General features: G+C 37.4%; 1 protein-coding gene across 11 annotated transcripts in view; it reads right to left on the bottom strand.

The window, feature by feature from the left end:
- RBFOX1 (RNA binding fox-1 homolog 1) overlaps nucleotides 1-22,232 on the bottom strand; it is a 1,352,985-nt gene that overhangs the window by 1,034,472 nt on the left and 296,281 nt on the right. For all 11 annotated transcript variants that reach the window (XM_049791518.1, XM_049791517.1, XM_049791521.1 and 8 more), the window contains exon 2: nucleotides 7,195-7,227. In XM_049791518.1, coding sequence (XP_049647475.1) covers nucleotides 7,195-7,227 — 33 coding nt within the window. The remainder of the gene's footprint in view (nucleotides 1-7,194; nucleotides 7,228-22,232) is intronic.

The following is a 22,232-nucleotide window of genomic DNA, read 5'->3' as shown; positions in this document are numbered from 1 at the left end:
CCTCGTATAGGGAGCAAAAACTTACAACTTTTAGCAAGAAGACACAGAATTAAACTAAGAAACAGAAACAATAAACAGAGTGCACTTTGTAGTCAATACTAACCCTTTAGCAAGACTAGCTTATATTCATTTCTGTTGCCATCAAATCACTGATACACATTGCTGAAATATTCTGGAGCAACATACTAGTAAAAGTGTATGTGCGCGCGAATACACACAGAAAAGGCATACATGATGGTTAACAGTTGTCATTATTTTATTAAATCTAGTTATCTTCAAAAGCCTCTGTAGGAGTCCTGTTCAAACAGATTCTGGGGTGTGCGCAGGGGGACTTCCCCTTTAATAGCGCACTTTCCAAAGTACAATGAAATGCCAGTCTGAACAAAAAGCCAGACTTATGTCACACTATGTTCCGTACACAGCTTTCGAGTCCTGACCAAAGGGACTGAGCAGCATTTGAGTGACAAAAGGACAAAAGAGAAGCCTAGGAAAACTTAACAAAGCAGACCTCGAAAGAAAGCTAGAGGGTCTAAAACAAAACAAACAAACAAATCTAAACAAACAATTAAAAGACTGTTTCCAGAGATAGAGACTTTATTAGGGAAGATTGTCATCTTTAAATTAAGCAAATTTAGGCAGCTGACTTAGTCCATGAACCATTTTTCATACAAACATTAAAAACAAAAATCCTAGCCTGAAACCTGTATAGGCGATGGGAGTCTCAGCTATCAGAGCCACACAGAAGAATCTGCATGGTAGAGTAATGATAAAGATTTTAGTCAACAAATACTATGATGTTGTTTTGCAATCACTCTCCTAGAAGCACCATGAAGCACTTGGGTATACCTTCAGACTGTACTGGGACAGCTGAAAAAAAGCTCAATTTTAAGAGTTTACAAGCCCCAAGCTTTTGTCAGTGGAATTGAGTAAAGACAATTTACGTGACCAAGTCCCTGGCAAACTGGATGACAGCTAGTGCCTAGCACTTATTTAAAGAAATACAAAACAAAGGCTAAAGTTCCAATCCTATCTTTTACAAATGCTCTTTTTAATAATGTATAATCAGTAAATTAGTCAACTGGTTATGTCTAAACTGATGTATTGCATGATTCAATAGATTTGGGGTTTTTTATGAAAGTTTGTCATTTCCATTCATTATCTTTTGTTGAACTATTTGCTTTTCAATGGTAGAAGCTTCTGCTTCTATGAGTAAAGTAGTCCCCAAACCATAAATTATATCCTACAGTTTTGACATCATTTATTTTCATAGCATTATACATGCCAACCTTTTGACTACTCAAGATCAAAAGAGTTGCTCTCCAGGCTCATATTTCACTATAGCTCTCATATTTTATGCAGCAAATTAGGTTTTACAGTAGCAGCTACAGCAAGACCGTCTCTCGCACTGCACAGCTTAAAATTACTGTAGAAGATTTCATATTGAAGGAGCATGATCCTATAAATTCATACTCAAGTAAAAAATGGATGAAAACTTTCTATAATTCCTTCCCATCCATTTTGTACAGGTTTTATGCACATGTATGTAACTGGTGTGGTTAAATCTCGAAACTATAAAAGGTAAGTCGGGATTCTGCCTTTGGTAATAAAAGTTGGAGGGGAATCTAGCAAATACTAATGAAGGCAGGTATTTTAAGTGTTCAGATGGGGGTGCACTCAAATCACGTTCAAAGGTCACCTACCAGGCATGCACTGCTATGAATTTCTTTTCTGCCACATTTGGAATGTCCATATTAACTTGTCAAGATAATTGCTACAGCTGGGATTTCCCGTCACTGACAATCAAGAGTTTATTAGATATCTGAAGACACAGGTAGGTGCTCAGCAGGATTTATATGTGACACTGAATTACCTGTGGACACCTTTCAGTGGGAGTTCAGACCCTTACTCAGCTTATATACTCGTAAAATACTTTTCAGTGGAAATTATTTATGGGTAAATATCAGAATAACTTCTGCACAGTTTTAACTGTTCAGTACTAAAGACTGGAAAAGCAAAAATTACTCTGACACATAATTCTTGAATTTACACTTAAAATTATGAATATTCTTATGAGTATTATAACAATTATCAACTGATTGCAATTATCTTTTTTTTAAAAAAAAACTAGTGATACTCATTCATACACAATTTCTGACAGCTTATGACTCAAATTTGAAGGGATTTCAACAGATCAAGCAAAAAGGACCACCTTACTGTAATAATTATCCTCTTGGTAAATTCTAAGGTCCTGCTACAAACTATAGAGATGGTAAAACCCTTAAAATAATCACCATTATAACTATATGGAAAGCATTAGGCTACACTTGTATAGAAATTGCTACTGGTCTTTAAAACGCAAATTTTTTCTTGCTTTAAATGCATCAATGATATGAACATTAAAAAAAATACTAATAACAAATTTTTTATCAGTCATCGTAATTGACCACTCAATACCTCATTCCTCTTTTAAGGAAGAGGAAATTTACAGTTGGATAGGATTAACAATGCAATAGGTTCAATCAAATGCCTCGTGTGATGCAAAGTATTAATGCATCAGAAAAGGGAGAGGCTATAACCTATTCATTCATTCCGAAAAAACAATCTGAAAATAGAAATGGAAATGTCTTCTGTCCTGAGCGTGTACTTACCCCGGAGTGATGGCAGGCTAGGTCCTTGCATGCTAAGCGTGCTTTGGAGAATAAAGTAGGACACAGAGGCTAGGAAGACTGAATGACATGTTTTTATCTACCATGGATTTTTAATATAACACCTGCAATTTATCCTAAGAGCCTCCAGCCAAGTATTCATGTTTCCCCAAATAAAGTTTCCATTGATAAAATAGTTTTCCCACAGAAATAAATCAGCCAACAGGATTTAAAAATTACTTGTATACTAGCAAAAAGAATTGTAAGCCTACTAGGAACAGAACGCACTGCAAACTATCGAAACAATAATAGTAGAACAATATTGGTAGATGCATATTTTCTTAGAAAGTTCTGCTATGTGTTTGCACACAGTCTTTTACTGTGTCCTTTTCAAAAATGAGGTAGTTCATTTCTGCATGAAAAGTTGGAAAAACAGATAGTATGGTCCTACTGGAAATGAACCCCCATGGTTCTGCTACCGACCTGTAACACAGCTTTCTTCATTTTGCTCTAGCCATTTTATGTATTATCTATGTAAGTGCATAAGACCTTCGAAATCCTGTGTAACACATGCCTGTACAAAACCTGAAAGACTCTGATTCCAGCTGGGGCCTCTAGGCATTAGGGTAATGCAAACAGACAATAATATCAGCAAGTACAAATGCACTGAATGGCTTTCAGACCATATCGGCTTAAGACACCTTGCATATGCATCTCTCACATCATTCATGCAAACATATTTCCAGAGCAACACAAGCATACATATTTTTCATAAACATTTTATGAACAAAAAAGAAATAAAACAATTGTCAGTCCTGTCACAGGATTTTTCTCCACTCTCCACCCCACGCACAGAGCAGCAAAAGGGCGACTCCAGTGTAATACATTTATTGGTCTTTTCAGAAACGTGCCACTCACCAGGTCTGACCTATCCCGTCCATGTAAGGGAAGTGGGGGGGCTTAACAATGACATTTCTGATAAACAAGGACCTTATGGATTGCAGTATAAATCAGTTCCAGTTTTGTTATCGTTACAGCCATATTCTGCCTACTATTCTGAGGTTTTCCTTAAACTCTGATTTAATAACCTCCTTGGCTTTGAGCTGATTTTTATTTCCAGTTTTATTGAGACATATTGGCAGCCTTTGCTTTAGGAGAGTAAAAAAAGTCTGCCTTGACATTCTTCACATAAAAGCAGGCAGAGAGCTTACACACAGTTACACTACACTTGTATTTCCATCATGCATGACCTCTAACTTCTCACAAGAAGGTGGCCTTGAACTTCACTATCATTTATTCAAAAGTTGGGGAGGAAAACAGGAATTATAAGCAGCTTTCTGTTCTCTATTTTGGTAACAATTTTTGTTTCAAAAAGAGTAAAAGAAGTTATGCTTTCCTCAACATAAAGATTATTTATACTAACAGCTAATTAGAAAGAAGTACACTCTGGAACAAGTCACAGAGTTTACTGAATGAGATGTCTTTTGAAGGGGATAAATGCATGTTCAGAAAAGCAATGAAAGGACTCAACTGCCACATACCTCTGTTAGATAAAGTTAGCAGACCTGGAAACAGTCATTCCTCAAACTATGTCGCTTCAGTGAATTACATGAAAATTTTATTATAAAGTATTGTGTATGTTATGGCAGTTTATACAGTGTATAGCTGTATTTGAGACTGTTCTCAGGCCCATTTTGTAATGACATTAACATGATCCGTTATGTGTTTTATTGTGCAAGAGACCAGAGTAATTTGTTATAAAAATCTTCATATTTGACTACCTATGTACGAGTTACTCTTTTTTAAGATGCTTCTAATTTGCATATTTACAAGACCATGACACTAAAAGACACAGTGTAGGCAGATTCAGCAATTATTCATGGAAGTCTTTGCTGCCTACAGCTTTGACTCTGTCACTATTTATTGCCCCTTTGTGTTAAAGATGGAAGAAAGGTCTTTGGATTACTTGACAGCTTCCTCTAGATGTACTTGTTTCTCTACAGTTCGTATGTGGCAACCAGCGTTTGGAAAAACACACTCTTGTTTGTATCTTCCTAAAACATTCAATAGTAATACAAACATGCTAAGTTTTCATTCAGACTTCATACAAAATTCAGGAAGGGAACACAGCTATGTCAACTAAAAAGAAGAGGAATAATCAGATTTCAAACTACTTGGATCAAGAACAATCAAAGAGCAGTTCTTATAAAAGATTTTAGAAAGCAAACATATGTACTTTTTTTTTTTTTTTCCCCCCAAAAGCAGACTAGAGATCTTGTGACACAAGCACTATATGGTAGCAAAGAACTGAGGAGCTCAGATGAGTTAAGACACGATGCAAAGGTAAGCCAGAACAAGGCTATTTTCGCTTGTAGCTTTCTCAGAACTGTTCAGGAAGACCAAAGAGTCAAAAAAAAAAAAAAAAAAAAAAAAAAAAATCAGTCAAAACATGAGATCACTCATGTACCACTATTCTCAAACCTGAGGAAATGTTTTGTATGTCATCCACACAGTTATTTATGGCAATGTTAGCCTCAAAATACACCCAAACTGTTATGCCTAATATAGAGTGTGCTATGTAGGTCCCTGGAAGAAATCTTGGGAAGTTTGCCATCATGTCAAAGAAGTCATTTCCCTCAAGTTGAAAATTGTCTCTAATTCAAAAACTCAGCAACCAGTTCTGCATGCTTTTTATTCTTTTTAGTTGTTATTCTTGTGAGTTATTCCACCGAATTCAGTAAGACTACTTACAAACACTACTGTCCTGATTCAGGAAAGCACTTAATTATCCTTTACCTTCAGTTAGGATTTTCCTTGTGTTGGGGAACTTGGGCATTTCTTCTGAGTACTTTCATTAATGGGAGAAACAGCATCTAACAATAACTTCTTACATATAGATTTGTGCCTGCTAAGTCAGCTGGGCCATAGGCTGAAGCACAAAGGCCAGCTGAAAAGCTTTTTTAAAGAACAACCAAATGTGTTAACTCTCTTAAGGTTTTCAAACGGTGAAAGTACTAACAAAGCAACACAACTGACCAGCTCAGAAACTTGTAATATTTCTAGAATTTTACACACACAAAAGAAAAAAGTATATCGAAACGTTTTAAAAATAAATGAGAAAACAGACTTCATAAGGGAGAAAAAATTGATAGTAGAACCTGTACAGTGACAAATCTAAGCCCCCAAAAATCCCATTACAAAACAAGGAACTGAAAATACTATTTATTAGTGGACTTTATTGATATAAGAGCAATAGGCATTTTAAATAGTGCAACAATGAAAAACCAGATATAAATCCTACTCCCAAAACTCTCTGAGACAAGCCAAGTATGCAATTGAATCAGACCAGCAAGACTGAACACTAATACTACAGTCTTAATCTAAATAAAAATGAATTATGTCATTCTTTTACGGTATGCAAGTGAACTTGTGTCCTTGTTCTTTAAAGTAACTTGCACAGTTTATCTATTCTCTTTAATAATGCAATTTAATTTACCAAAGGTTCATATTAAAAATTTATCTGACTACAGCAGTTAGAGTCACCTAGACATTTTGTCATAGTTAAACATTAGCTTTGGAGTACATCACAAATTCCCTACTGTGAGTCTGAGACCTGTTTCATATAGAAACACTCTGAGTGTCCAATTGACATTACATTTAAATGAGTCAGTAACTGTGCACTGAATAAAAATGTCTGTCAGTTATTAAAAGTGCAGTGACTTATTCAACAGCAATGTTCAAGAAACAAATGCAGTATAACACGTGTTAGTGGTCACAAAGGACTTCTATTTTCACTTTAGCAATCAGTTATTCAAAATATACTCCAATAATCATAATATTTTCACCTCTAAGAATAGCGTTAGACCCATTAAGACCATGTAAATTACTCACACATGAATAGAAAAGCTGACAAAAAAAAATAATGCAAATCCAAAATGATCAACCTAAATTATAGCAACGTCAAGCACCCAACACAGGCAACATACAATACAGTTAATGTCGTTCCAGAATTTAACAAGAATTCAGGTAGTGGCATTCTGTCATAAAACTAAACTTCTCTCTCATGTCCCAGTCTGTTCACACAGCTTATGTCATGTGGTACCAGGTAAGCGAGGCAAGCTAGATATGGACTCGGGAGGGAATGTACGCCAACCACCAGAACCGACTTTGGAGCAAATACCTTCTTTGCTGTGAAGCAAAGTAGAAAAATTGAAGGGCATAGGGAAAAGGTCAGAAAGGTTATCTTTCTGGTGATGGAAAATCATAACACATGCTTAACAAAGCTCTGAACTGTGTGGTTTCAATGCCATGGAAATCTTCAGAAAGACCTACAAAATGGTAAAACTTCCCTAGGAGGACTTTATCAGCTTAAACATTGTTATAACAAGACAAGAACTCCAAAGATTGGCTTGCTGAACACTAGAAGCAGCACAAGTGCCATACTGAAGTCTCTTAAATTTTCACCCCAAAATTGTAAGAAAGGTAGCCCCACTATCAAAAGCACAGACAGCTATTTAACATTCCACCAGTATAAGACAGGATTTCTTACCTCAGCTTTGCTGGCAGCCAGTGTTGTCAAAACCTGAAAATTACAGGAAAAATGCATTAGTATTGATTCAACAAAACAGGAGTGGGTTTAATTTGCTTTTGAGGTAACTGACATCAATTGGTTGTTATGGCTTGAGGGAATGGAACTGAAAAGAACTGTCTTTCACACTTTGAGGAGACTATTCACCTTTCGTGCACATCAGAAGGCAAAACCGGGTATAAATTAAGAGTACAGTAATATTCAGGAATACTGGGTAAAAAAAATCAGGAAACATACCAAAACAGAACTGGAAAAATATTTTTCCATTTGTACTAATTTTTAATTTTTTTCTGAATGGAAATGATGAGTAATACAACTATAAGCCATTCTAACACATCAAGACAATTACTAGGATACACTTTGAAAACAAGCCGCCTTAGCTTCATGGTGTGAGAAGCAACAGTGAGTTTGAAGAAGACATTCCACGTAAAGCGTGACAAAGAAGGACTTGCCAGCTTCTTCTCACTAGTGACATACTGTATCGGGTGCAGGTCTCCGGGTTCTAGCAGCAAGGGAGCTGCAGGGGCCCCAGTGGGAAGAGGCCGGGCGCTGCTCCAGTTCTGACTTAGAGCAACCAAGGCTGTACTTAGCACAAACGTGCTTCTCGCCCAAACAGCCATGGAAACGCAGCAACTATTCCTCTCTGTCAACCAAGGAATTAAACTGAACTTTGTATCTCTCTAGCTTTAGAGACCAAACCATAACTAAATCAACTACTATCACAAACTTGCACAAAATTCAGTTCAAGCAATACAGATATAATTGTCGTTTATATTAAAGTACCTTTAACTCAAACACTTTAAATAGACACAGATATACCTTAATATTATAGGTCAAATAGCACACGCAAAGTTAATAAGCTATTATTAGACCATGAAAGCCATTAAACTGCGTTTGTAAAACAAAAATCTTTGTTAGAACTTTATGTCACAATACTGTCGCAACTTCATTAGGTTGAAAAACCTTTAATAGTCTCCTCACAAATTTAAGACTGACACCTAGCTATAATTCTGTCTACATGAGACTAGATCTTTCTTTATATTGTTGTTAATAATCACTTTTAAAGGACATCACCAATTCTCCCCAGGTTTTAGGAGCAGGAGAGATGGAGACCAACCATGACTCAGTTTGAGGGGAGGGGAAGGACGGCACAGAGTTTATTGAATGGAGCTCAGCCTGTATAGCAAAAAAGACAATTTGTGTGCAGAGCTGCTGTTCAATGGAAGACATCTGTGGATTCATCAAAAAATGATTTCAAAGGAATTTAGGAATGGAAATGAACTCCTGTCACATCACAACAAGGTACCTGCAATCACAAACAGTTATTTAATTTACCCTGATTCAAAAACAGATTCAGCTCCATTTGAAATGTGTATCTTTTGTCACTAATAGGATTTTTGAAAGCTGTTCAAGAATTTCTCTCACACAAGCAGAACTTACCTTATTTAAATTCCATTTATTTACTAACAACCTATCACCTTTTTTTCTTTCTTATTCCTCTTCTTCATGCTTCTTTAGCATTAGCAGTTATTTCTCCTTTCTAACACAAACCTTACATAAAATCATATCTATTCTCTGCTAGCATTCCATTAGGCTTAACATGTCACTCTGTTAGCGTCCCCTCACAAGAAGGTCTTTCTACTGATAAATTCAGTAGAGTTACACTCTGCTTACCACAATTTAAATACATCCCTCTTGGAGGCAAATGGCTAAAAACATATACTGTAGAGGATATACCCAAAACCTAGCTTAACTTAAAACACCTGAATTTGGAGTGGTGTTTCCTGAAGCTCTCATAAATCCTGCTCTAAACCATCTTCCAGAGGTGCCTATCTCTATGAACTAAGTAATGCGAATATAACTGAACAATGTGACTGTTCCAACCAAGGACTCGCTAATGCCTTGAAATATAATTAAATACTCTTCTATTTTAATAAATCGCCTTATATGTCCAAAGACTGTATTTCTCTTTTATACAGCTATACCTTCCTGTTGCTTTATAGTCATCCAGCGGTCAACTGGACCACTGGACATACTATGCCCATATTCTTCTTCTCCAAGTTACTGTCTGATAAATCCCTGTTCAGCAGTTGAATTTGCATTAGTTCCTAGAAGCATGACCTTTTACTTGGTATTACTAACATTAATTCACTTCTTTTATTTCAATCTGCTAGACCATCCATCTCTTCCTGGGTAACATACCAGGCTCTTCTATATTAGCAATTCCTCCCAGCTTTACATTTTTATCAAATTTCATTAGCACATTCTTATGCCAAGCATATTAATGAAAAATTATCAAATGAAATGACAAATAACTCAATACAGTCACGCTGCTAAGAAAAGCATTATTTTGAGCAATGCGGTACCATGCTGACACCTGTTCAGGAGGGCAGGTTACCAGAGTTATGTTAGTGAAGTACTTCACCAGCCCTAGCTAAACAGCTGAGAAAACTGTACTGTATCCAGGCGAGACACAGGGATATGAACATATCCAGAGATATTTCAGAGAACTCTGTAAAATGATCCTCATACCAGAGGGACTATGATCTTTAACAGTATACTCATCACTACATAAATGGAGACAGAGATGGAGCGTTACTATTTAAAATAATGACATTCCTCAAGCTAATGTTTAATTAATAAACAGTAAAACACATTAATTTAATATTAGAGGTCAAATAACACTCATTAAATTAATGAACTGACTACTGTTAGTCTGTGAAGACCTGACAATTATCTAAAAGTTTTAACAGAGCTTTTTATTTAACTTTAGGTATCTTAATGTAGTGAACTACCATTCTATTTGTATGACTGATTTCTCCCTCCTCTTCACCCCTAGCCCCCTCCCCCAGTTCCTGAAACTTATAATTTCTAGACCAGCAGCTCTATCTTCTGTCATGTTTGAGAAGTCAGTGAATAAAGACACAAGAGTAGTATAATGCATATGACAAAGAATAGCAGTTCGGAAGTCATTCTTTGCTGTAGGCTTTTGCAAAAAAAAGTCTGTATGTCACAGTGTGATTGCTCAATTAAATCCTCTGAGAAGGTATTGCCAGATTTCAAGCTCCTTAAGCAGAGCACCCACTGAGATCTGCAGCCAAGTCACCCGAGACACAAAACCAATTTATTCATCCCCATCCTGGGCAATCCTGTGTAAGGAAGTACCGATAATTATGTCTTGATAATAAGCTAATTGTTACGGAAGGGGGGGAGTGGGGACAAGCCAAAGGGAGGAGCAGGGAGCAAGAACTGGAGTGTAGACAATGTGCCTGTCACAACTAGTGGAACTTGCTTTATAAAGCTGGTGGCTTCCTTTGTAGATCACCCTACCTGCAATAGCCTATTGTTCTTACCGATGATTTGTATGAAATATGACGTTCTTTTACTGTCTCTTGCTGTACCCCTGACATTTTATGTACTAGTTAAGACAGCAGCAATTTCATCAAGAGAAATCGCAGCTTGGGTGAGAAATTCCTGTCTTGCTCACAATAATCCCTCTGTGACATAAAAAACCCAACGGTTTTATGTCACTTTCTCAGGGAAGCTGCAATTTATTTTTCTTGTGCCAGAAGCTATACATGACTGACAGAAAACATCCTTAAAAATGGCTTTTTTGCTACTCATGAAAGTTGCACTCAATTTAGAACTTCCCATTCTACATAAGGAATCCCATGAATACTGACAAAAACGTAGATATGGTGGTAACGCTGCAAATACAGTAAACGGTCTTTCAAACTATGCTGACTGGTTTTAGCATTTAGAAAGGTCTTATCTTTAGGTGCATGCAGATATAGTTCCTACTCTCCAGAATTAATTAAAAGGACAGTATTTGCCATTCTAAAACAGTATCCAAAGAGCTGCCGTTTGTTATGCATCTCAAGCCAGCACCTTGACACAAAGAAATAAAGGAAGCCTTGAATGAAGAAAGCTCCTGGAACATGAAACTGGAAAGCTCATTTAATGTAATTTTTGTATTAAATAGATATGAAATTTCCTGTGTAAAAGCTCAAAGATAAAAAAAAAAAAAAACAACAGGAAAAAAAAATGAAAGGGACACATTATGAGCCAGGATTTTCATGTATCACTTGCCTGAAAGTCAGTAACCATTTCACCGACCTGTCTCATCTCATTAACATGTGAAGCCCTTTTTCTGTGTTACTCATTTTTCTAGAGAAGATATTTTCTTAATTTTTTCAGCTTCTCACATCAACCTGAATCCTGTACATTTTAAAAACCACGCTTTTCACCTTTGATATATTTCCACCTTCCTAGGTTCTTACGGAATGAGAAAAGGGTTATTTCAGTCCTAATATAGGGAAGAAAATGCATGGAAGTCCTTCACTGTCTGCTCACATTTAGCTCATCTTGTTTCAAACTCACATAAGGCACACATATGTGCTATGTTACAAGAACACTCATTGAAAGAGCTGCAGCCAAAGGTCCTTTAGTTGAGTGAGCATCTTTTCTGCGCTCCACTGTGAACATCATCTATTTCCAAAGAAGGATTAAAACCCAAAAATGCTACAAATAAACATTGACAATAAGCCTAAGAAAACCATCTCCTGTACTTTGGGCTTTAGAAATTCTTTTGGAATATTAGGCAAAGAGGATTTTGAGAATGAAGAAAATATATAAACCTAAAAGAAAAAAAATTAACAAGATTGGAATTGTCAATGACAAGGAAGAATCAGTTTTATTTATTTTTCTTCCATCACTAACATTAATAAAGTGACAGGAGAGCTGTTTCCTTCAACAAACAGATATTCTAGAAAGAAATTTTATTAGAATACAGCTTTTGATGTATGTAAGCCACCTCTCATGTTTTTGCAGGGCTGTTAGAAGACAAACATGAGTAGCATTCATGTCATACAGTATGATTGAACTTTTGTGTAGCAATGAGTGGAACATATGGCTGAACATGCAGGTCATGTTTCACGCAAACTGTGCCATGAGAGTTAGAAAAGTAGGAGACAGTGAGTCAAGTTACGTTTCTTTTTAGAGGCAGAGTTTAATTTCTTAGACATAAAATACCTGACCAACAAACAATTCTGGAAGAGATTGTCACTCTCTCTCACTGTTAACCAATAGCACCACTGCCTACGTAGTCCTGAAACTACTGCAGTAAACACACCTGCAAGATAACTAACTAAGATTTGCACTGACAAGGAGATCAAGGGCAGAAATTTGACAAGGTTTTGTGAATGACTTGGCATTTATATAAACAATTGTGAAATACTACTCTTAAAGGTTTGTCTCACTAAGCTTAGGCACTTTTAAAAATTACAGTTTGATAATCACTGTGCTGCAACCTTTTATTAATTTCTTAATTCACCTGTGGGTTGGGACAGATGTAAGATTGATTGCTGATGGGTTTTTCCCCTTCTTCATTTGCCTGGAGCAGTCCCTAGTCTGGCTCCTCAGGATTCAGAACATATTTCTGCTTGAGATTCACAGTCCATACCACTGAACAGAATTTGAGCTGTTGGAGCTATTTTGTGACAGGTGTGCAAAGAAACCAACCTTATGCTGAGTATTCTTCACTACCTCTGCACTCTATTATGTCAACAATTACCTACAATATCATTGGTTCACTGTGATAGACAACAGCAGCGGAAAGGGGGAAAAAAACCCAAACCAACAAAACCCAAACCAACCAGCAGGGCTACCCCTTTAGTAATATCACAGTGTAAAGTCTGACACTTTCAGTGCTGATGAGATTAAAAAAAATACGCAAAACCATATTGTGATACTTTACTTCCTAAAGCAACATGCCTATGAAATGTGAAATTCTAATGTATCTAGTATGTAGCGAAGTAATCATGATACATAGAGCTATAAATCTAAATTGTTCTTTTAACACATTTAGATCTCTCAAAAAATATGCATGCAAGAGATACCAGCAAGAGATAGCACCAAAGTCTTGGATATTTTTTTAAAACTGGCTGTGAAGGCTTTAAGAGGTCTACGTATAGCAACTCCTCCCTTGACAACAGTGAATAGGCAAGCTGGCCAAATTCAGACTCTCTAGAAAAGATAAAGTTTGGTGTAGTTTCAACATGGACTATTACCTGGGCAATGCAAACAAACAACTATAATTTTAAAAGCTGAAGTTTAATTTTAAAGGTAATCTGTAGATTAGGCCAGCTAATGAAATTTATGCTCATGCACACATACATACACAGAAGTACATGAACCTCATAAACTCAACTAGGGCTGACGGGCCATGGGCAAGTGAGGCTGCTCAGAGCAACTAAAGCTCATTAGTGCCCTCAGGTTTTGCCCAAAGCTAGGATTGGTGCTAAAATGAACTGCTCAGCACTGAAGCCAGTCAATTCATGGCTATCGTAAAGCAGCTCTGATGCGGCAAGTAGCTATCCTGTTCTCCTCCTGCCCTTGGCCATTTTTCCTATGACTCCATAATTATCCCCAAATAATTATTCTCCTTAAATAAGCAGTTGTATGGGTATACACCAAATTGGGCAGGGAACTCACCTGACTTAAAACTAGCAAAGTCCTCAGCCCCACAGCAGCCGTGTGAGTTAAACGCTCTTCTTCAGCACTTGCTCCTGGAAGTGCATTTGAGAAGTTACTTGAATATACTGCAGGGTCAGCTCTCTGGGTCTTCCAAAACGCTAAACATAATATTCTATCTATGGCTGTCACACATGACTGCCCATTAAAAAAATCTAATATATTAAAGACATACATGGATGGAATATGCTGAATAGAGAACAGGTAGAATCAAGACTCGTATTTCATAGATATGTATCTTTAATTAAATTTTGCTCAGTTTACTGCTATGGACAACAGTGTTAGATTACTCCAAATTTATGGAAACTCAGTAAGTATACAGGCAATGATTTTAGCAGCTGGTGAAAATTACATCTGCCCTTAAGTACTTCATAATAGTATTTGTGATGCTTATTTAATATTGGCTAACTGTTTAAGATCTTTCGGCTAAAATTGTTATATAAATCAGTATGCAAAATGTGGAGCAGTTATCATGGATAATTCACTTCATGTGAATTATCATGTCTCAGTCATGTCTTTTTTTTTTTTTTTTTAACTTCTGTAGGGCAATCTTGAGTAAACCCTGCCACATAAGTAAGTAAATGGAAAACAAGCCCCTAAACATTTAACTAACATATACAATGTTCTTCGTGAGATGTGCTGTAGATTTGTGTGTCTGTAACAAAGCAGTTTGAAAATGAGATGGTTTTCTCTTTGAAATTTGAACTCACTTTTACAAAGAAATCTTCACTAGAGAGAACTTGCCAAACAGTTCCTCTTTAACATTGGGAATAAATCCCACTACTCTTATAATGAGAAAAAATGTCAGTGTGTAACAAGTTGACCATAAAAAGTACGAAGTTTTTGTGTGTAGTAAAAACGTATGGACTTTGTTATCTGTCCTTTTAAAAGTAACCCTAAGCCTATTTATCCATAACTTCAGCACAATATCCACATATACTGCCGCATGACAACCTATGATAATCTTGCAATTTCTGTAAGTTAACCAAAACTAGCCTTTTGTACTTAGTAGAAGTTTTTTAAAAACCCAGAGCGTAACTGCAATAAACTATATCTGAGATTCAAGGTACAAAAAGCATTTTCAAGTAAACCGTTGAGCCACTACAGCTTTTCCGTGGATTCTGGGAAAAATTACATTAATGCTCCCTGCTTACTTTCTTAACTTAGCAAGAAGGAAATTAACTAAAATATAAGCATAAACACAAAGATCTCTGGTGATTTTTTTTGTCACGTGTCAGTAATTTTGTAAGGCGACAGAGTACCGAGGCAAAAGGACAGTATGAAAAGCTAGCTGTGAAACAATTCCCTTACCGCCCCTGCCTCACAACAGCCCAGCACCACTATCAGCACTATTCATTTCATCTAGGAGCAATAAACTCAAATTTTTTGGAATGTCCACATTATGCCAGAATAAAATAAAAATAGATGATGAAGCAAAAATGAGAGAGATTCAGCTCCGGTGTCCACAGTAGCTGCCATAATTGCACAGCTAGCTCATTACAGAAAGTCAGTCCCTTGAGTCTACCATGTCCCAGTTAAGCGACGGTAATAGAAAGCAGCTGTATGAGGACATTAGGTCAGCAGAATCATTAGCCCCTAAAATTGCATCACCATCGCTCCTCTTTGGCAGCAAGGCTTTCACACATCATCAGGCTCCTAAACAGGAGGTCAAACATCGCGATGAACTTAACCCGGTAACTCCATTAACAATGAACTATGGCTCCAAGCTCCAGGGAAGTACGCATCCTCTGGAAACTTTCAGGAGTTTAATGAATTTCAGCCACCTCCCTGTGCCCCTGGGGCTGCTCTGGAAATCCGGTAAAGCCGACTGGAAAAGCACGGGCGCCCAAGGGCACGGCGCGTTACCTTTCCTCTCCTCGGGGTTTGCCCCACAACCACCACGAGCCGCCTCCCTTTGGAAGCCACGAGCGGCATCGAGACGCCGCAGCAGTGACAAAACGCCACACGCCGCCCGCGGGAAGGCGGCGCCACGAGCGGCAGCACCGGCCGCCGCGTGTGGCCCCCACCTGAGGGGAGCCACGGTCTGGGGTAAAGCCGGGCCCCAGAGGTTCCCCTCCAAAGTAAACGCTTTTGTGAATGCAGTATCCCTACTGAGCACAGCAGCCGTATCATTTCGAGTTAGCGGGTTTAAGTGGATTGTTTGAAAGACGTTTGTCATTCTGAGGGACTGTAACGGGAAGCGGCACAAAGTACCTGGACCAGATCCCTCAAGTGACAGAAATCGGCGCGGCTGCGCTGTAGCCGATTTCCACTAGTTAAAGAACTGGCCTAGCGCGTACATAAATGCCCGTATTCCGGGGGGACGTGTTGCCTCCTACATAATTTATACTGCTGTGCTTCGAGGCTGTGAGGCACAGAAATGAAGACAAAGTTCTTTGTCAATGCTCACATGCATTCTGATTAAAAAGGAAGCCTGTGAAGTTAGCCAAGGTTTTCTGAAGCCTGGATGCTCATTTCCACCTTTTACAGGGGTGAGTCAAAGTGTCCCCGGTGGGCTGAACGTTCCTGCAGCACTCACGTAAAGCGAGGGCCCTGCCTTTGTGCTCATGAGGGGTTTCAGTCAGGAAAGCAACAACCCTTCTATCAATGTCAAAGACTAAATAAGTTTGACTATATGCTGATGTTCTTCAAATTGTTTCTACTAGCAATAGTTCTGGATGGTTTGTTTTGGGGAAATTAATGATGATACACCAAGGTCGTTGTACCTCTGCTGTAGTGAACAGATGTTAACATATTAGTGCCACCTTCCTGTGCTGCACTAAGCTAGAGCTGCTCCTGGTTGTCATTGTATGAGGGGAGCTAAAACCAGCCAAACAAAAAAGCCCACTCTAATAAATTCAGTCTAAAATGCAAACATTTAAAGAAAAGAGCTACTGCACTTTCAAAAGCTGTTACTTGGTATCATCCTCATCAAAACATGCCACTCTTTTTTTTTTTTTTTTTTTTTAAATCAACCCGAGGAGGCAGAACAATAAGGAACCAAATCTTTTTTCCTCTCAGCAGTATAGACCATTTTCAGCGCCATTTGTAAGCTGCCTATTTATTCCTGACATTCACAGCTTGAATATATCTCCAGCTCATGTTGTTCTGTTACACCGAGGTAGAAATAATCAAGAATTTTTCCATCTTTTTGCTGGGAGTCTTCAGAGCTCTGTTAAACTGGTATGAGATTATTGTGGTAAGCTCTGCATAGGAGTAAGACATAAATACTTCCGAAGGCTACAGTTAGTAGAGAAGGCAGTAGCTTGCTGACTGGGAAGGAGGAGGACTGGTATAGGTTGGTGTACAAAGGTAAAATATAAGACATTTTGACCCATAAATCCCTGTTATTCAGGCAGTCTTTAAACCAAATTTCTTTCCTCCTCTCTACACCTTACGTCGTATCACGGCAGTCCCAGGCTGTTGACCTCCTTGATCTAAGCTTCCCATTTTGTTTAAATAGTGAGTTGTTGTCAGAATATTCTTAAGCAAGGCAATATTTCTTATCTAGTACACTGGACCTTGGTCCTGGTGATCTTTGGGATATGCTACAAAAGAAGACTTCTCCCCTCAAGCTGTTTTAGGGAAGAGGACGGGGATTCATTTATCCAGGGAACAATTCACCTAGCGTGCCTGAGTCTGGCGCTCTCTAGAGGGCAACTGAATTTTACAACTGACATTATAGACCTCTGTGGCAAAAATGCGCACAGTCTAAAGCAAAGACATGAATGCTAAACTGAAATAAACACTTTCTTCTTAAATAATCTCGTAACAACAACACATTTGCAAGTGTGTTAAAAAAAAGGGCTGGGGATAGATAGGTATGATGGAAGCAGTGAGTTACTCCACCAGGACAAAGGAACACACAGGGCCTTTACTTCACAGGGACGTTTAAGATTTTTGGTCAGTATTGGTTAAGTTTTAGCTATTTAAAAGTACTTTCTTTCAACTAATTTTATAATATTTGGAGGACACTACTAAAAAATGAATTATGTAAGAGGCCTCAGTGCCCTAAGAGTTAGCTACAGAGAATGAGTGCCATGTGTCAGAAAATTCAGAATTTTGAGTCATATTTTTAAATATCTAACTTCTGACAAAAAGGTAGTCACTGTAGCTGGGAAATGGATAGCAATTCTTCCATCATTCTGGCCCCAAACAGGGGACTTAACATCAGCACAGCTTGAAAGTCCATTTAAACTGTAACAGGGCTGTAAAAAGCTCTTGGCATAAGCATTTCCTAACAGAAATTCTCATCTGTTTCTAAGATATGGCTGTTGTTTATTCAATAGTGATAGGCATACAAAATAAAAGAGCTATATCACTCAGTGTCTCAAACCTATATGTAAAGCTAATTAAAATCCTTTACTCTGGATTTCTCGTCATTAGTAGGTTTATACCTGTCTCTTGGCTATATGTTTAATACTGGCAAGCTTTCTTTTCTGTGAACTATGACAGTCAATAGATTTGAAATTTCACCCATAAATGCTCCCTTAGTGCAATTATGCTATCAGTGGTGGTATATCAGCTAACTTTGCAGCCTCCTCTGTCACTTCTGACCATTACACAGAGCTCACTGGCACAACAGTTATTAGAATTCCTAAAATTTATGAATATTAAAGGAGTCTTAATCCTTGGACTGAAAGATCACAGCAAGAGATGCTTATAATTCCCTCGGGCAGTAAGAAAATAGTGCAATGAATTATGTAAAACACTTTAAATATGTACACTACTGAAAGCCTTCATTAAGAAGCAGAAACTGTCAATAAGCAACACCTATTCTTCTCTTCATGAGATGATCCTCTGACTTTAAAGGTATGGTTAAAAAGCAGGATGTATAATATTCTGTACATTTCAGGATTTAAAACTAAACAATGTAATAAAATCCAGTAACAAGTGGTGTCCCTCAAGGGTCCTGCAGAAATGGCTTTGTCTTTTGGAATCTTCCCTGTGTACAAAACAAATTCGAAAATAAATCAGCTTTTCTTTAAGCTCTCTGCTGCAGGATTTATGTACAGTGAATGATTTAAAAAATTAAGAAGTCCCTGTGAAAGCTTTTCAATTACAACGTACATCTTAAACACCTTTGATCAGAACCTCCAATAATTTATGTTGGCTCTAATACTAAAGTCAGGCCTTATTGAAAAGCCCTGGCAGATTAGAAAAGCAGTGTTTAACTGCCTCCAGTTCTGTTTTGTCCAGAGAAGACCAAGGATCATGGAATAACATCTCTGACAATCATATTTTCATTTTTACAAAAGGAAAAAAAAAAAAAAAAAAAAAGTGAGGTTTCTGAAGGAGTACCAGTACCAAAGGTGACCTCCTTGCATCTCAGTTTCCATTTTTGTTTTTCACAAAGTACTTATATTCCTGTATAAATAAAATTCTAGCAGACAAATGAAGACTCTTCACTTACTTGTTTAAGCCACCTCTGCTTGACCTGTATGCTGATCTCAACCCAGGTATGACTCTTTCAGAGCAGATGAAAGCTCTCCTGCCTGTGAACCTCGAATCAGGTCCTTACATCTGTTTACACCACGGGAACATTACAGGGCTCCATCAGTTCAAGATGATAACCCAGCAAAAAAACCCAGATTCTGCAGAGAGAAGTCATATCAATATAAAACAAATGTAAATTCAGTTTCACTTAAAGGAGATTTTAGTCTTAAGTTACCATTTTAAAATAAAAACAAAACAAAGCATGGTTGAAGCAACAAAGAATACACCAAACTACAGCCAAACTGCATCCAGGATCACACAGGAGTCCACAAGTACACACTGATGTGGAAAGCATGGTGTGCTTTGGCCCTTGGAAAAATACACTGTACATAACTTGTGTGGATACATACTGTCTGCTGAATTTTTTCCTCTGATAATTATTTAATTATAAGGAAGGTGACTGGTTTAAACAGTGGCCGAGGCATCAGGTGATGTTTTGGGATTAAACAAAAAAATTAAAATAAAACCTGTTTCAAAGCAAATGAGGCTGAGGTCACCAGACTAGAGGAAGTAGTTTATAAAATAGTGGTAATGTTTAGTATGAGTCTTGGCATCACAGGCAATTTCTACTTTAGCCGTTACTAAGAAACAAACTACACAAGAGTTCCGTTTTTCACTTCTGTTCCTTGGAATAACCATCATTGTTATTCCACAGTCTAATAAAATGAGGCTGTCACCTGTCGTTTGATTTCACTGATCAAGGCCATTTGTTATCCCTACGGTGCTGTGGACGCCCATTTCTGCTGATTTACTCAGGCACCCCTATACCCCACAAAGTCAAGCACAGGTAAATGGACCCCTCACTGAAAGTGGGGGAGGGCAGCAGAGGGGAGGAGTGGCTGCTGGGGCCGCCTGGCTGGTCTTTCTCTAAAAGGCAAATGGACGTTACCTAGTAGAGGTAAATTGTAGCTCAAATATTTATCTGAATCTCGTTTCCATGGCTGAGCGAAGTTTAGACAACCTAGCAACTCTAGAAATCCAGGAACACGGTTAAGCTACTCTCAAGTCCTAGTTCTGTGGGTAAGTGTGGAGGGCAGGGGCTTGCAGGGAATTAATCCTCTGTGGAAATCCTACAGCACTAAATGTTACTCCGAGATTTTTGTGTGCATGTATTTGTGTTAGTAACAGCCTTCTTATATTGTGCTTGGTTTAAAATGACTTGTCTCTATATACTAGTGTTCCCATCAGTCCATACTGTTAATTTTTTATTTCTCAATCTAGAATTCATGGAGGTTAGTGTGACATTGCTGCAAATATCCTCACTGCCTAGCAATGTAAATAATGGATACGACTCCAGAAATACCAACCAGCCTCTTACTGTTTTGGGAAACTTAAATCATGGCTGCCTGAACTCACCTACTAGTAAACAAATGGGCTTCCCTCTGCCCTGCGGTAAATCCCTCATCTTTCAAGAAAATTAAATCTGTGATTGAAATGACTGTAGTTTTGGTAAGAGCACACAGATATTTAACTGTGACAAAGCTTGCAAAGATGTACTGAATGCAACTATTTTTCTCTCTTTAAAATAGAAATTTAAACATGCTAACAAATATTCAGAAGCTCTAGTGAAATTTAACACATATTTGATGCATTTCATACTGCATCTCAGTGAACTACATATTCTTCTTTTACATTTCTCCTAATTTCTGTCATTTATTTAAAAATCCTATAATGAACAGCTATTATTTAGGACCTATTTGTTCCTCCCATTTTCCATTTAACCTCAGTGATTCTAGCTTCTCTTATTTCCTTTGGTGCTGAAAAGTATTTTTACAGTGTTACCAACACAACAGATTTGCTAGATTTCCGCTAATTAATTTTCTATGGATCTTTCAGTATGAAAAAAATAACACATTTCTGCATGAAAAATGAATTATTTTCTCCATTTCCTTACAAATTTACATTCTGAGCTCATCTGTGCCACATACTCTTTATGGATAATGAGCAAGGCATCTTCACTTAGCTGTCACTGTAGAAGTGAAATGTTTACAGTGTGCGCTTTGGAGATTCTGGCAGCATAGATTCTAAGAATATTTCTTATTCATGACAAAAAGCATTGCCCTAAATTTCTCTTACACATGAACAGAAAAAGAGTGATTTGAAGAATCCTTGAACTTTGTCTACCCCTAGTAATGCTGTTTTAAGAAATGTTAGTTTAGATATATCATGCTGATTATATGTTTCATGAGATGTGACAAAGACTCTTAGCCACCTTAATGTCTTATAGAACTTCTTGGGAAACTCCAAATATCTTTTAATTAATGGAGAGATAGATATCTTCATTATGAAGCATATGAACAAAATACCCATCGTGTAACTTTTAAATGTATTCTTCCACCACATTTATTCTGTAACATTTTGGGGATACACTATTGACATAAAAAAGAAACCTCAGGCATCAATTTCCTGCCAGTTTTGAGCAGGAGACTTCACTAATTCATTAAAAATATTTCTCTTTAATTACCTCTCTGAAGTCATTCTTTGGCAAAGTACATAAGAATATACCTGCTGTAAAGATTATTTTAAGATTTCATTTATGTGCTCATGTCCAGTTATAGGCTTACAATGACATGCTTAAGCCTGTGGGCTTTATTGAACCAGGTCCTGGAAAAAAAAAATCTTTTATCCTTTGTTCTTAGAAAACCTCATATAGTTTGAATAAATCTTTGAAATGTGACCAAAAGAATCTCACACGAGATCATCTTTCATTGAAGTCATAATGTATGATTCATGTAGATACAGTTCGAAGGTTATTGCTGTCAAGTTTTGAACTTATGCTATAAAAGACATTAAAAAGTGACAGATTCTTCTCACCAGAAAGGAGAAAAGTGCCTTCTGCAAATCTTTCCTTCCTAAGCTTAGCTCTTCAATTAACCTGAGCATACTTAAACCTACTGGGATTGTTTTCTGTAATCAATCAAATTTCCAAGTGTTATTATTAACATAGCCTTTAATTAAATTAATTAGTTCAT

Source organism: Accipiter gentilis, chromosome 33 (assembly GCF_929443795.1).
Source record: "Accipiter gentilis chromosome 33, bAccGen1.1, whole genome shotgun sequence".
In the NCBI taxonomy this organism is placed as follows: domain Eukaryota; kingdom Metazoa; phylum Chordata; class Aves; order Accipitriformes; family Accipitridae; genus Astur; species Astur gentilis.
This window is presented reverse-complemented; position numbering and strand designations above follow the sequence as displayed.